At 42.0% G+C, this 15,101-nt stretch overlaps 1 protein-coding gene across 1 annotated transcript in view; it reads right to left on the bottom strand.

The window, feature by feature from the left end:
• LOC136443849 (inositol 1,4,5-trisphosphate-gated calcium channel ITPR1-like) overlaps window positions 1-4,644 on the bottom strand; it is a 30,146-nt gene extending 25,502 nt beyond the window's left edge. Inside the window, exons 1-6 of the mRNA XM_066441216.1 lie at window positions 4,559-4,644; window positions 3,505-3,609; window positions 1,929-1,999; window positions 1,619-1,694; window positions 1,147-1,195; window positions 392-478 (exon numbers count right to left, since the gene is read on the bottom strand). Of these exons, the coding sequence (XP_066297313.1) occupies window positions 392-478; window positions 1,147-1,195; window positions 1,619-1,694; window positions 1,929-1,999; window positions 3,505-3,609; window positions 4,559-4,644 (474 nt within the window). The remainder of the gene's footprint in view (window positions 1-391; window positions 479-1,146; window positions 1,196-1,618; window positions 1,695-1,928; window positions 2,000-3,504; window positions 3,610-4,558) is intronic.
• Between the last annotated feature and the right edge of the window lie 10,457 nt (window positions 4,645-15,101).

The following is a 15,101-nucleotide window of genomic DNA, read 5'->3' as shown; positions in this document are numbered from 1 at the left end:
ACTTTCCTTGAAATTGTGTCATGTTGCATGTACATATGTAGACGGTCAAGTACCTCATGCAAAAAAGTGTTGATATCACGTTTTTTTTTAAATCTAAATTTTTCTACAACCCAACATTGGGATATGACATGATCCTTTCTAATCAAACCTCCCTTGTCTAAATCTACATAGTAATACACAGTGACAAACAAGCATAGTGCTAGGCGGCATTGACAAGGCAAGGTTAATATACAAAAGTTGTTCCGTTCCCATTTTAGCCAACTTTGCAGGGACAGCTCAAAATTTTCTTTCCAACAAGCGATAACGTGTACAGAATTTGCTACGTCTACAACAACCACCAAATGATTCAAGCATGTGTGCCAGAATCTTTGCTTCCATCATGACGTCATACCTGGATGACCTGTCCGTAGTGAAGCCGTTTCCCCTCCTGACGCTTCTGCTCCATTTCGTTGTCGGCACTCTCCGAGTTCGCAGCAGCCTGGGAGAGATGGGCCAGTATTTACTAGTACTTGTCATGTAGCATATATTTGAAGTAAAACACTTCAAGTCCATTTCACATCATGTGGTGTATATACTGGCACCAATCACCTTTTCCCAATCCCCAGAAGGGCTCCCTTGGAAATCAGTTATTGAATTAACTGAAGGGACTACCCTAAAGATGAATAAATAAAATAAATAAAAAAGCTGTGAAAGCAGACAATGCTACAGCAGGGGGTAACGTTAGTCCACTTGTATCAATGTGTGTTCAACTTCCATACTCTTTCTCATAGATGCTGAGCAGAATGAGCCGTTTTAAAGGCGTTTGTTATGAATCAATCGGAGAATAGAACCCGTAGCCTAGGGCATGGGAAGCGAAAATGAAATGACGATGGCAAATGCGGAGTATCTGTCCATGGTGCTGATACCCCGGTGGCTTTTTATGGCTTTAACGTCCTGATCAAGTAACGTCCTCTCTCCCTATCACTTGGAAAACTTGAATAAACCCACCGATAGGAACATCCATAATGAATATAAGCATTCTTTGTAACGCTGTACGAAGTTCCTCAGCAACACCGATGAAACTAGTGCTTTTTCCAAATGCTTTTAGTCTTTCTGAAGGACTGTGGTTAATGTAAGTGTCATAAAACAACAATTGAAAGAACTGACCAGGGCGCGGTACATCTCTGATTTCTTCGTCAGATCAGTCGGATCCTTTCTGTACAGAAACAACGTGGCTGACTGTTAGTAATTTCATCTTAATTCAGCCAAACTATCTTCACAAGTCTCGTCCTAGGTCATTCCGTGATCATGATGTACAGTAGACATCGAAAATTTGGAGGTGCGTATCTCGTTACCTTTTCTAAGTCACTGATTAATATTCTTGTAACAGTCCTTACAAGTGCTTAGAACAAATCAAGGTCACTTGATATTCCTTGGTGCAGCTCTAAGCAGTAACAACTTGATGACGTAACTAATTTCTTATCAGGAAATACAAATAAGAATTAATCCTAAAACTAGTCAATTGTTATACTTAGTGTCGCGGGCTCCCTTGGAAATCAGCCCTATACTATAGGACTGAAGAGACTAGCCGTCTGTATCCAAGATTGATGAATAACTGAATAAATAGATAAATCCTAACCTGCTCTCTTCTTGTGCCATCCAGTGCTTCTTGCTCGCCTTGTACCGGTACTGCACGCAGATTTTGAATGTTGCCACTGTAGACCAGAGAAGTATTACACATGTAATCTATGTTACCTAGGAAACTGAAAACATTAACCTAAATTTATACTTCAAAATATGGAAAAACGACAGGTTTTTCCAGCTAACGTTTAACCTCCAAGTCATACACTAATAGCCATAGGTTTTAATCAAAACGAATAATCTATTAACTGTATACGTAAGGACATACGTATCTAATTGTTGACTGCTCCAAGAACATGATGTCCTACCTTGTGCATTTGGGAGCGACGGTTTCTTCCGATGTTGTTTCACTCCCACGCTAACCTCGGTATGTCCGGCACTGGAAGAAAGATATTGGTTTATTTTTCATTTCTCTATTTCTGTTTCTTTAAAAGGGATTCTCACTGGATTGTGCGCCGGTTTGCGCCCACTGTAAAAATACCTGGGAAAACTTGTCGCAGTCCTGTGAGATACCCGCTTAGACCACGATGACTCACAATATAGTTTTGAACAACACTTGCAGTTAGGTGTGCAAAGCATAGGTGTGACAGGAGGTGGTCCAGTGCAATGTAACCAGCTGCTGCCGCGCCGCGTATCTGTGAAGCTCGTGCGGTTATACCGACTATACAGATACAGATAAAGTTTAACAGTAAGCACGATGAAAGAGCGGATTCTATTTTCTAATGCATCGAGCTGTTACTATGATGCCGTAACCCACTGACCCTTTGAGCCCTTGTTGGTTTGGCGCCAACACCGTACTGCACAATGAGAAAACATTAATTCATTCATTCATTCATGTATTTCTTACTAAGTAATGAATACAACATAATTTTAGTTTACGTCGATGAAGGCCAGACACCTAGGTAATGAGATACACAAGATAATAGTTACTCGAGCAACAGGGTATATTCTGTATACGGTCAGACTCTTAAGCATCAGATAACATCCGCTATCCATCGTCAGTGACTGAGTCACTGACCTCACCGTCACTGACGAAACGCAGTTGATGCTGTCTGAAACATCTGATGGTTTACAAAATGTATCCAGTTGCTTGAGTAACTGTCATCTTGTGTACAGGTTGATTTTTGTGCATGTCATTTTATCATTTAGCTAGCTTCACAACGTTTTGTGTGATACTCTCAATGGCGTCTTCTAATAAAGACCATGTTGTCATTAAAAATTGATACAGAGATCATGTGTTGTTATCACAGTGTCTGGCATGTCGCGATGTCTATTGAAATAAATGCCACGCCTAACCGAACGCATGGATCGTCACAACCATAATAATGCCACAGTGTCGCCATCCCATTGTGCGAATGAGTTGCAATTATGGAACATGTTGCATGTACTGCTTTTGTTACAAAACTGTTGCGCTTCTCTGTCAATCATTAATTATTCATTCTCATAACATCGCATCACTTATTGAAATTATGCGGGACCACAAATAGCCACTTCGTCTATAGAAAATTACAGACATTTCACAATTCCGCAGCACGGTTTTATTGTGTTAATCTATTTGTTCGGCTGACATACGTAGCAAAGTATATCCTTCGTTACCCAACAAGCCTTAGGCTATTATCAAGGACTAACCTTGAAAATATACAATAGCATTCTAACCCCAAATTGAGGACCCCATATTGACTGGTTTGTCGGTTGGTCGTTAAATCGATTCGATGGCCGGTTATTCTGTTGGCTCTTGGATTATTGTGCTGAAGAATTTTGCCAGAAAACTATTATTGTTAACCACGACGAGCTTTAATTCATTTTGCCCTCGCATATAATTACGATGTCTCTTCTCTGATAGCTTCCCCCACCCCAAAAAAGATCTGGTCTTATGGCTCCTACCTCGACATTTGAGAAAACACATATCCCGCGCTCTCCTCGGAGTACAGACAGATGAAGTCACCGATGCACAGCTCGTCATCTCCCTGGCCCGCCTGCCCGATGTCCCTGGGAACGAGAATAAGAAATGAGTAAATGCTTGAGTAACTGTTATTTTGCGCATTCTATTGCCTGGATGTCTAACATTCATTGCAACTCTATAGCGTGTGATAGGAACGTCGTTGATATAACTATCGTTAACTTGTGACATCTAGTTAAACATACAGTGCCGCAATACAGGAAGACCGCATACCAAACATCATATCAATCTACCCATAGGTTCTTTAGTTTTCTGGACAAAGTATGTCAGAAACACAAACACGCACACAAAGAAACACACACGCGCGTGCACACAAGCTCTGACGCACAAACAGCGAACCACAATCACATTTGTCCTTTTTTACATTAAACATCAAAGCAGCCAACCCATAGCTTCTTGAGTTTGCAATTTGGAATTATGTAAACTAACCTCCTTTTACAACCACTTGAAGTTTTCATTGGGAGAACCAGTGGAATGCGAATTTAGCGCAATTCACACAATATTAGTCGTAGATATTTTCCTAGCCCTATTGTGTTATACTATAGATTTCCCGTTACATGATCAACGTTATCATTTTACCACATTTAGAATATTCACTTGTGCATAAACTTAGTTTTGAACATTGTCAATGGGGCATCCTAACTAGATAGTTTTAAACAACGCCAGCAGTTAGATGTGCAAAGGTTAGGTGTGACAGGTTGTTCAGCGTAATATAACCAGCTGCCACCGCGTGCGCCTGCGAAGCTGTTGTATTACGCAAACATATTTACCTATACCGTTATACAATACAGATACAGATAGAGAAGCTGGTGTGTTACGCCAACGGGTGGTTATACCAGCTGTACAGATACAGAAGTTGGTGTGCTACGCCAAATGATGGTTTGACACCAGATATATACAATACAGACAGATACGGAAGCCATTGTTACATCTTGAATGTGGCTAGAAGCACAGCAAAGTAGATGCAATTGAAAATACCTTCCGTACGGGACACCCCATCTCATGGTCAAAAACTGCCAACCCTCCACACTTGGTAAAACATTTCTGAAGACGTCATCTGCCATCTTAGAAACAACCCGCTGTCCCACCGCCTAAACGTTAAAACATAACTAGGCTTCCAGGTCTTGGGGTTTGGGCGTTCCGCGTTGTATTGTAGAGCACAAATGCCTTTTGCCAAGACCTTGGCGACAGCACTTACAATGAAAGCTTCGGCATCATTTCTAATAAAGAGGAGATTAATGCAATTTCAACGGCCGCATCCATCCATACCCGACATGTTATCTCCTCGCTGTAAATAATTGATGACCACGCGACGGGCAACAAGTGGGCGAATACACGATACACGTGTTGGTATTGAGTTATCTCCGGGAGGATTTAGGATTGGACTTGCGCGTGTGTTTATTCAGGCTTTTTGTTGATAGACATCTGTCTAATGGTCCGCGTTTTTTGTCTGTCTTCTTTGTTGACGGAAAATTGGTTAGTTATTAACCTTTAGCACACTGAAGTTGCCATTTGGCACCCAATTCCCTATTGGATACAGAGTTAGGCAGCAGGGAGAAGGTTAAATCATTCTTGCCACACCCTTCGGTGTCCATCATAATTTCTATAGCCATTGGACCAGGCAGGGGTCTAGTCCACTAGTAGTGTTGTGCATTCACACTATTTCCCATAAGTGCTGAGTGCTAAGCGGAAAAATTAGTGTGTATCATCTCAAATGTTTTTGGTACGACCCGGTCGGGATTTGAACCCGTGACCTCCAAGTGCAAAGTGAATACTTTACCCAATGTTTGTAGTCGGGAAGAAGACCGAAAAACGCACACCTTAAGAAATTATACAATCAATGCCCCTAACTCACGGCGCGGTCACATTCGTCGTAGGTTGTCGCATGATTTCGGTATGGTAGGATATTTAAGCAGGCTTTGACATAACTAACCACCTACAAGGTCAGCCTATTCAAGACAGCCTAACAAGACAGCTGGATTTTATGCGACACATGCACGACCATTCCAAGACTACCCCCGGCCGTTTGCGATCGTACGACGGTCGTGCGGAGGTGACCGGACCCTCGCGCATAAGTGCTGAGTGCTAGGCAAAGAAAGCAGTATGTGTATCTTTAAAATCTTTGGTGTGACCCGGCCGGGATTTCAACCCGTGACCCCCAAGTGCAATCGTACGACGGTCTACGGGCTATAACGTCTGCCTGGAGATATGGTTACTGTTAGTATAGCTAGTGATATAAAATTACCTCACTGCAGATTCTTTTTATGCAATTACCTTATCGTAGCCATCAGTCTCCGGCGATCTGTTTGGCTGGGTAGTATCTATTGATAAGGTTTTTAAGCTTGTCACTTTAGATTTGGCAATACACCCCGGGAATTGAAAAAAAAGGATCTAATAACTTTTTTTTTAGATAAAGGTTGGCGTTCTTGGCTAAACATTCTGTCCTTGAGAAAGCCACTTTACTCGACACGCCATTCTTCACTTCACCCTGGTATGGTGTAAAAAGACTTCGAGTGGGGAGGTAAAAGGAAATATAAGGAGAGGGATGGGCTCCGCCTTCCAATACCGTGCCCTAGACACAGTGGATTAGCAACACACTGCCCTTACGGCCTCAAAAAACAAAAAGGAGAGGGAACTACCTACCTACCCTTAAAGGAAATTATTTGTACATCTATTAGAATCATGGCACTGGCGATGATAACTCTGACAAAGTACTCACCCTATTCGACCTCAATCTAGTAGTATTCTCCAGCAACCCAAACAATGTGGTAGAGACTTTGATTTAGACATTGCCTATCAGTTTTCTGCATGTGGAAAACCCCGACGAATTGTGCTGAATTCACTGTAATTATGACCACGGATGGTGGAACTATTATCCTAAAGGTGTATTCACAATGGACGGCTGAAGGCCATTTACACGTTACTTCGAATGCCTGAGGCTTCTCTCCAAATGAAAGTACATTGTGCGTATTCAAGTTGTTATAGACATGTATTTTTTCGCGTTCACACCTAACAACAAAATCAAAAACATTTTTTTCCGCTGTTCTAGTCCACGACATCGCATGTTTCTTAGTAATTGATTGTACGTATTCCATTGATTCAAGTCTAGAACATTCCTTGTCTCTAATCTCCAAGCAGATGTTGGGTGAACGTATTTTATGTCTAAGGTAATGTCATAGGCCTTAATGATAAAAATGGATTGCAAAGACGTCTGGGGATATTTTCCCACTGCATTACAAATTCAAGGCCATTGTGGGCAAAACCTAAAGATCTGGGGTTGAATTGTTTGTCAAGAGGAGTAGGAAATTGAAATAGAAGAAACGTTAGCTCAAAACGACAAATTTCCGATCTTCCTCCTTTTTTTATATATCCTTCAATAACCCCAATGGGGTACCGTATTGTATGAAACCTCCCCGTGGTATATGAATTAATGTCCCTGTAGCTCAACTGACAGCAGCCTCACAGTCGAGCTCCTGGTTCCAATTAGTGAGCCTGGGAGGCCCCGGTTCAATCCTGGGAAGGTCATCTCGGTTGGGGCTGCACCCCTTTTTCGGAAGGGACGTAAATGGGGGTCCCGCGTTTAGAGGTACCTAGAGCACGTTAAAGGAGAGTGTTAGCAACCCCTGCCTGTAAAAGATACGCCCTGCTACAGAAACAGCAATGTATCTTGTTGCCCTATGTGTCACTAGGCACTAGAAGGGTCTGAAGGAGCGGGAAAAAAACGATGGTATATCGAATGGGATACAAATATCAATGTTAAGCAATGCTACCGTTTTTCTGGTACTTTTGTCCGCTAAAAGCCATTTTCCTGGTAGGTATATAAAGTTTAATTGAGCAAAAGTGAAACCGCTCATAATTTATTCATCCACTGCGGTCGCAACAGTTGTCAATGTCCACAAGAGCGATTTTGAATTTTTATTACCCGGTTTTTCAGCGGGTGAATTTTCGGCCTTATTTCATCTATAACCACGTCATAAGATATGCTTCGTTTTTGTCGTAGAGAGGAACTCGATGCAACAAGGAACAGTAGGGTAATTCTCACCAGAGATAGTTTTGAACAACACCTGGAGTCACGTAGAAGTGCAAAGGTTAGGTGTGACAGGTTGATATATAGCGAGCTGTTGCCGCGTGCCTATGAAGCTGGTGTGCCACGCTGAAGGCCGGTGGTTATACTGGCCATACAGACTCAGATACAGAAGCCAGTGTGTTACACAGAAGGGTTTTCATATTTCTGCCATTTGGTAATAAAAGCCATTTTGTCTTATCTTATACAATACAAACACAGAAGCTGGTAGGTCCGCCAAAGAACGGTTATACCTGCTAAACAATACTGTGATGGAGCTGGTGTGCTACACTAAAGGACGGCCATACCGGATACAGAAGCTGGTGGGTTATGCCGAAGAATGGTTATACCGGCTATACAATACTAGAAGCTGGTGCGTTACACCGATTTGCGGTTACATTGGCTATACAAATTACACTGCAGATACAGAAACTGGTGGGTGTGCTACACTCAAGAACGGACATACCAGCTGTACAATACAAACACAGAAGAAATACTCAGTATGAATAAAGGTACACAGGCCTACCAGATCGCCCCACCAGAGGCCGTAGACATGTTGCTGATCTTTTTGTCCCCGCTCCGTTCAAAGAAGTAATCCCGACATGAGATCCGCTTTTGTCTGTGGCTTACACAAAAATGACTGCGCGTGGAAGCGTATGAAACATAAGCATGATTGAGATTTTAATAATTGATGACGTGCCCTTGGACAATGGGTGCGACATCGTCATGGCAACAAACAGTTTAACGTGGAGGTCAAACGTCTGTCATTCAGTATAATATATGGACCGTTCCAAAACTGACTTCTGACAACATTTTTTGACTTGAGTAATCACTCTTCTTCTTAAGATGTCTGCCCAAAGGCTGTCAAGTTTTGGTTATAAGAAATAGGATCGTGTCAAGGTTCGTAAAAGTAGTTGTTTTCAGTCTTGTCTTTCGTGCATTATACGGAGATGGGTACGGATGGTTTGCGGCTGTCTGTTTCAATTTTCACGGGACAATAGTTGACATAAAGCTATTGGCTATGATAGGCTATCAGTGGAAAGACATAGGGTGGTACCGAAATTTACAAAGACCACTCCCAAGTGAAGGAAGACCTTTATTCTACATTTTGCCCCATTGGCTTAGTAGAATAACACCTTTATTGCACGACGATTGTGCATGGTACAATGTATGGTAACAACTATTACACATAGTACAAAATAGAGGTATAGAATAAAACTGAATCCTAATTATTATACAATAAGGGCTAGCATAAGTCTTTGATATACTAGTAGTGTTACAATATAAGGTCACAGAAACGAACTCATGAATACATACAGATAAGCTAACATATTTTATTAAATATGGACTTTGCGTCTTTTCGTTTCGTTAATGGTAATGATATAAATGTAATAAAGGGTAGGTTTATCATCAAATGTTTGTCTAAACGTAGGAGAAATATGACTTCGCCCATATTTCAAGAATTTAAAGTGTGGGAGCACATAGTTTGAATATGTCTATTAAGTGCGTCTCTCTCTCTCTTTCTGGTCCACATTCTACTGCAAAATGATATCCATCTTTTATCCATCATGATTCAGTATAACCTTTCAGAACCCTGGAAGCTTCGCCAGGATAATAGCCAGAAAAGCTTATTCTATATCCGGATATGCTTTTCACGTTGAGACGATTATGCGGTGTTTATTGTGAAAGGAGCTATGTTAATTTCAGGTCGCAAAGCATGGCTGTCATTTCACTTTCAAAAGCTGGACGACCGGAAAACTGCGGACGTTGCAGTCTTGAATTGATATTTTTTGACGTTTTGTTTGTTTTGCTTATCCAAACATTAGAAAAATTTCCCCATTTACTTGCACAATCATGTATCATGAATCGTAACCTTACTGAGATCTCAGTACATTGTAGGATAACAGTGGTTCCGTACATGTCGTTACGTTGCATTTTAATGTAACATAGTGTTGCTGTACACCCACCTGGGCTACTATTACCAACTCGTGAAGCGTATCACAATAGTTAACAGTACGTTTTCCATACACTAAAACTAGATGCATTCCATTGATGCCATTTCTCCGGTCATTTAGTGCAGAGCATCATTCATTTAGGCATCGGTATGTTTACACACATTTGGTCCATTCTGTGTATGCGGTCATATGTATAAATTGTCTCAGTCCATTTCGATTATGAATATAACACGTTACAACGTCGAACCAATGACTGCTTATTTCTGAAAGATAAACAGTCGCTATTGATATAAAATTACAATACCAGATTGCTTCGCATACGCTGGAACAAAACACAACACTGGATCTATACAAGTCGTTAAGTTATATATATAGCATTCTCTCATTCACTGTGACTATGAGTATACAACGAGATCCTATGGCTGCTTGTTTTTAAAAGCCTTAGGCAATCTCTGTCAGGATCTCTGCCTCATTGCTTGCCATTCGCTGGAACAGAACGTTAACAGCTCCATACTGTATATAACACAAATCTATGGTAGCTTGTTTTCAAAAGCCTTAAGCAATCTCTGTCGGGAGCTATACCACATTGCTTGCCATGCACTGGAACAAGGTGTTAACAGGTACAAACTGTACATGTACGTATCCAGACCGTAATGTAGATACGCATGACTCCGGGTGATCAGCCCGGCTGGTGAATTCCTGTTATCAATCAAATTCGGTGGCAAATTCAACAACTACATGTACGTATATAACGTTGGGTAACATAAATTCGGGATTTTTCTGATAATGGTTGACTGAAATCAATCTAGCAGAACAATAAACCATCCGTTTTTTCTATTATTCTGTCAGTATCATGTACTATCTTTCCACTAATCATATATATGGTAGATTTTGTCTCTAGTCGTGCTGACACCATAATATTTCAACTTAAAACTACCGTCCGCCGCACGCACAATGACGGTGCTGTCGGACAGGGGTGAACATTAATTCGGGAGAGAAGATTCGTCTTGAATATCTTACCGCTAATTACATTTTATGCAGCAGCTATTCGTTCCATCCTTGGCTTGAGGAGAGTGCTATGGATATAGACGTGTCCAAGTAAAAAAAATACACGAAAAAACGGCCGTACCGCAAACATCAGGCCTTCGGTAACATCCCGTTTGTTGAGTCGGTAGAACGTCATTCAAAGTCGATCCCCACCGTCATGGCAACGTGTACATTATTCATGGGAAGTTAGCTAGATACCGTAGCAATGGTTATACTACTATGTCCATGTGTTCCTTGTTGTGTTAGGAGCAGACTTTAAGGAAAATATCGTCTTCAGTCCACTATCACACGCAACATTTAGACAAAAAAGTGTTCCTCACAAACCTTTGTCGTCTGCTTGACGACAGGATTCTAGGTAATAATATGGCGGCGGGAAAATACACGTGCCGTAGGTTGTAGCAACAAAGAGGAGTTTTGATGATTGATCACACTAAGAATCCAGTTGCAGGTTAGCAAAAGAGATTGTAATAAGTTGTCTTGTAAATAATTGTGTTTAGCAGGAAGCGGATGTGACATTTGTCTTATAAACCAGCCGACAACCATGTTGTGTAATTCTCCCACGAAGCCCTCAGACTGTTCCAATAAGGGACGGAGAGTTTTTGACGTCGCCAACTTCTAATGCATGGTTATCGAAGCTTTTCAGACAGTGTTCTGAATACGTTAGTCTGTCATGTTTGCATTTCTAGCGGTATTACTTATGTGCATCTATCACATATCCCTAAATATCCCGTTTTCGAAAAATCCCGAATTTAAGTACACCGCGAATTTATGTTACCCAACGTTAGATACCGTGTCACCTTTGACCGTCATGGTACCTCAGTTTCAACGTGTTATGAGGCATATCGAGGAGTTGTTGTCTTGTATTTTATTTTTAAAAATCCATCACTTTATCTGATGTTTGGTTAACGTTGTAGCAGCTATGATGCTGTATATTGCATACGATTTCTTTTCGGACGCTTCTGTATGGTAATGATAAATCATATATGTATACGGGATATCATCCTTATATACGCGAACACGACTGCATTTATGCTTACGTTCCGGTGACGTGTTGTTCCATACCAGGTAACCGTACCACCGCGACTGGCGGGCCGACACCGTTTGATGCCCGACCATGAGCGGCCAAGTGTGACGTCGCACGTCATGCACCCGTGAAACTGGCGAAACGACCTATAGACCCCAGTGTCTACCAGACTAACTACACCAGCTATAGGGAGAATATTTACCAGGGAAGTTTGGCAACCATAGGGTTTCATTTGCAAGCGGAAGAAATATTGACCTCACCATGGACTGACTCTACTGGCTAATTATTCATTTTTTGCCGAATTCTACGATCCATACGCCCGTAGGAAGGCCTGGTGGAGGCTACTATGCACCCGCAATAGACAGTCTCTACTAGACTAACTACGCTTGATGAAAAATATCTAGCTGATATCTGGCTAATGTCTAGCCAAATATGGAGAACAAGTTAAATTGCCGGGGAAGTTTTACCATCATAGGGTATCATTTGCTCACGCAGTTACCGCGGGCTCACTCTGATGGGCAGTGATGGCCAATACTATTTTGCCAAATCTTGTCATAAATAACCCCGTAGGAAGACCTGATGGAGGCTACAAAAACGGCTAGGAGGGGGGGGTGCAAATGCTCTTGCATAGCCGGAAGATTATTGTCGCATATGAATACATGTATGTGTCAAAACAGGTGAATGTGCAGAAATGATTCTTTACGCTAGAAGCAGCTATGCTTTGATTTCTTCAATCTGGCTTGCCCAAGGTTCATGGTGTGGGGTAGTCGAGTACGTCTCAGACACGCCCGATTTCAAGACGACATACTGAGTCTTGAACTGCCAGACATATTAGCAAGACACAAGCTATATAACATTACAGCATCATCTCAAAAACTTAGCACAGCGAGTGAGTGGTAGAACCAGACTGAGTCAAGAGCTTCACACCAGAAATTAGATCTACCAGGAGAGCAACACACTGGATATGAATGACTGGTGGTTAAAAAGATCACCTTCTTCTGGCGCCGGTATCTTTCGATCTCCTCCTCGGTAGAACGCTTTGCTCCCTCCGAGGCAGAACGGCCCCTTCTCCCGTGCCCGACATGGAGACTTCCGACACGTATACTGCTGTAACGTTAAACTCTAGATAGATCGACTGCACTTCAGAATTGCAAATCGCCCGTAACTCCGGTTGCTATTGACGACCGGGTCGACCACTATCCATAGTTTGTTTGTTTGAACCTTTATTTATTCATGAGAAGCTCAAATCAGCTTTTTCTTTTAAAGTAGGACAGACCAAGGACGGTTAAACCGCAGACAACGACGTAATGGCCCTGCACTCAAGTTTTATAACTTATATTTACCACGTACAATACTAGTTTTTACACCTGGGTGGAGTGGGGAAAGTCGTGTAAAGGGCCTTTCCCAAGGGCACAACATCGGTGGCGTCAGGGGATTCGAACCCGGGACCGCTGGTTTCCGGGCCGAACACTCTGCCGTTATGCCACGCCGTTTAGTCATTGAGATCTCCAAGCAGATGTTGGGGGAGGATCGTAACGTTTCCTGACTGCCCGACGGCTCTGACAGCCTGAGTACGCTGCCTTAAGATGCAGACACTGAACGGAAAGTAACGGGTGTCAGAGACGCCAAGCGGTCAGAAAACGGAACGAATTTCTACCCTAACATCTGCTTGGAGATTAGACAATTGATAACTTGGCGTGTGGTTACTGACCGAGAAGACATTGACCCCGTCTTCTGCGCTATCCAGCAACGTCGCCATATCAATTACTCTCCAAGTAGAGGAGTGGGTCCGGCAGGTTTTTGACGTGTTTTTAGGCGTTTTTGTCGGGCTTTCTACTTTGTCATGGTATCTTTCTATCTTTAACCCACTCCTCTGCTTGGAGAGTACATATCAATAAGTTAGTTTATCGACACTGCAAAATAAATATGGCCTACTTAATTTCTGTGAAAGCACTTGCTGCTATATCCAGCATATTCGCTGGATAGCTTCAGAGAACGCATGCAGCTAGATGTGCAAAGGTTAGGTGTGACAGGTCGTTCGGTGTAATGTAACAGGCTGCTGCTGCGCCGCGTGCCTGCGAAGCTGGTATATTACGCCACTGAGGGCGGTTAAACCAGCTATATGCATTTAGATAATATGTGAATACAGATAGATACAGATATGGCGAGCAAGAACAAAAAATGGCAGCCAATCCTGACAAACAAACCAAAAATTAAACAAAGAAAACTGAAAAAATGTAACTGTTGGACATTTGCAATAGCCTGTCTTTATGAAATAAAACAGGGTTAGAAGAAAGATATGTCTACACATTCATTTCAATATCAAGTCTTCTGTCAGAATTATGGTACTTTTTCTGACGAGTTTAAAGGGAGCCTAAAATCGCCTTTGGAAGGTAATTTCCTTATTGGGCTTAATATTATCAAAACCAAGGGGTTTATAGATTAATTGCCAAAACATCGTTTTCGCGTACAGTGTAATTAATCTTTAATTAAGATGCTTATAAATGACCTATGACGATATCGATGTCGTTACGTATAGGAACCGAAACCATGAACCATTACAAATACTGAGTGACCGAAACCAAGAAGTCCATTAGAAGCGGGCCCGACAACAGGAGTAGGCAAGGACTCTGAGTATCCGGGACCAAACGACAACTTTTGGTAGTTATTTTCCTCCGCAAGTTCTACGATAAAATATCTATCATTCAGTATGGCAGGGTTGACAAACTATTTCAGACCGCGGTACTTTCATTTCGATCTACATAAAACCGGAAAGGAGGTCAACCGAAACCTGTCGTTGGAATCGGGAAAAGGTGAAGTGCACTGGCTTTCTTTTGCAGGTGAGAATATTTCTTCACTTTGCTGATGAAGGACGACTTCATGTACGTCTGAAGCATGTGCAAAAGACATTAGAGTTAACATATCCCATGTTATGGCGGTTCCTGTTTTTTTCTTCAAATTCTTGGTTTCGGTGACGTCATATGAAACTGTTACTATGTTATGTTCGAAGCACAGATTGAAGCAGTTTTGAATCCTATGCGGCAAGGCATCAGCATGCATTTGAACGGCAGCTAAGGTTTGTTTTTCTCTCCTTTTTATTTACCTGAATTCTAAGCCCTGGACAAAACGTTTCAGGGGGTAACGTTACTACAACTCAAAGTCAGTAGAGCGGCCGCGAACAATATTGGAAATGTCTTTTATCCAGGCGCCAGTACCTTTGTATCCCGAAATTTTGTTCTTCAAACGGTTCGACGTTGTGTTCTGTGATCTTGATCATCTTTGCAGCCTATTTTCCGGTTTAATTCAAGTGGTTGGAAGCACGAAATTGGTACATTTTGTATAGTTCATGTCTATCGGTGACGTAGCTTGCAATGACGTCACGGGGATTCCCCTTCGTCACGTGTTTTTCCCACCCGCATGCGCAGTGTAGCC

Source organism: Branchiostoma lanceolatum, chromosome 10, assembly GCF_035083965.1.
Source record: "Branchiostoma lanceolatum isolate klBraLanc5 chromosome 10, klBraLanc5.hap2, whole genome shotgun sequence".
Classification (NCBI taxonomy): domain Eukaryota; kingdom Metazoa; phylum Chordata; class Leptocardii; order Amphioxiformes; family Branchiostomatidae; genus Branchiostoma; species Branchiostoma lanceolatum.
This window is presented reverse-complemented; position numbering and strand designations above follow the sequence as displayed.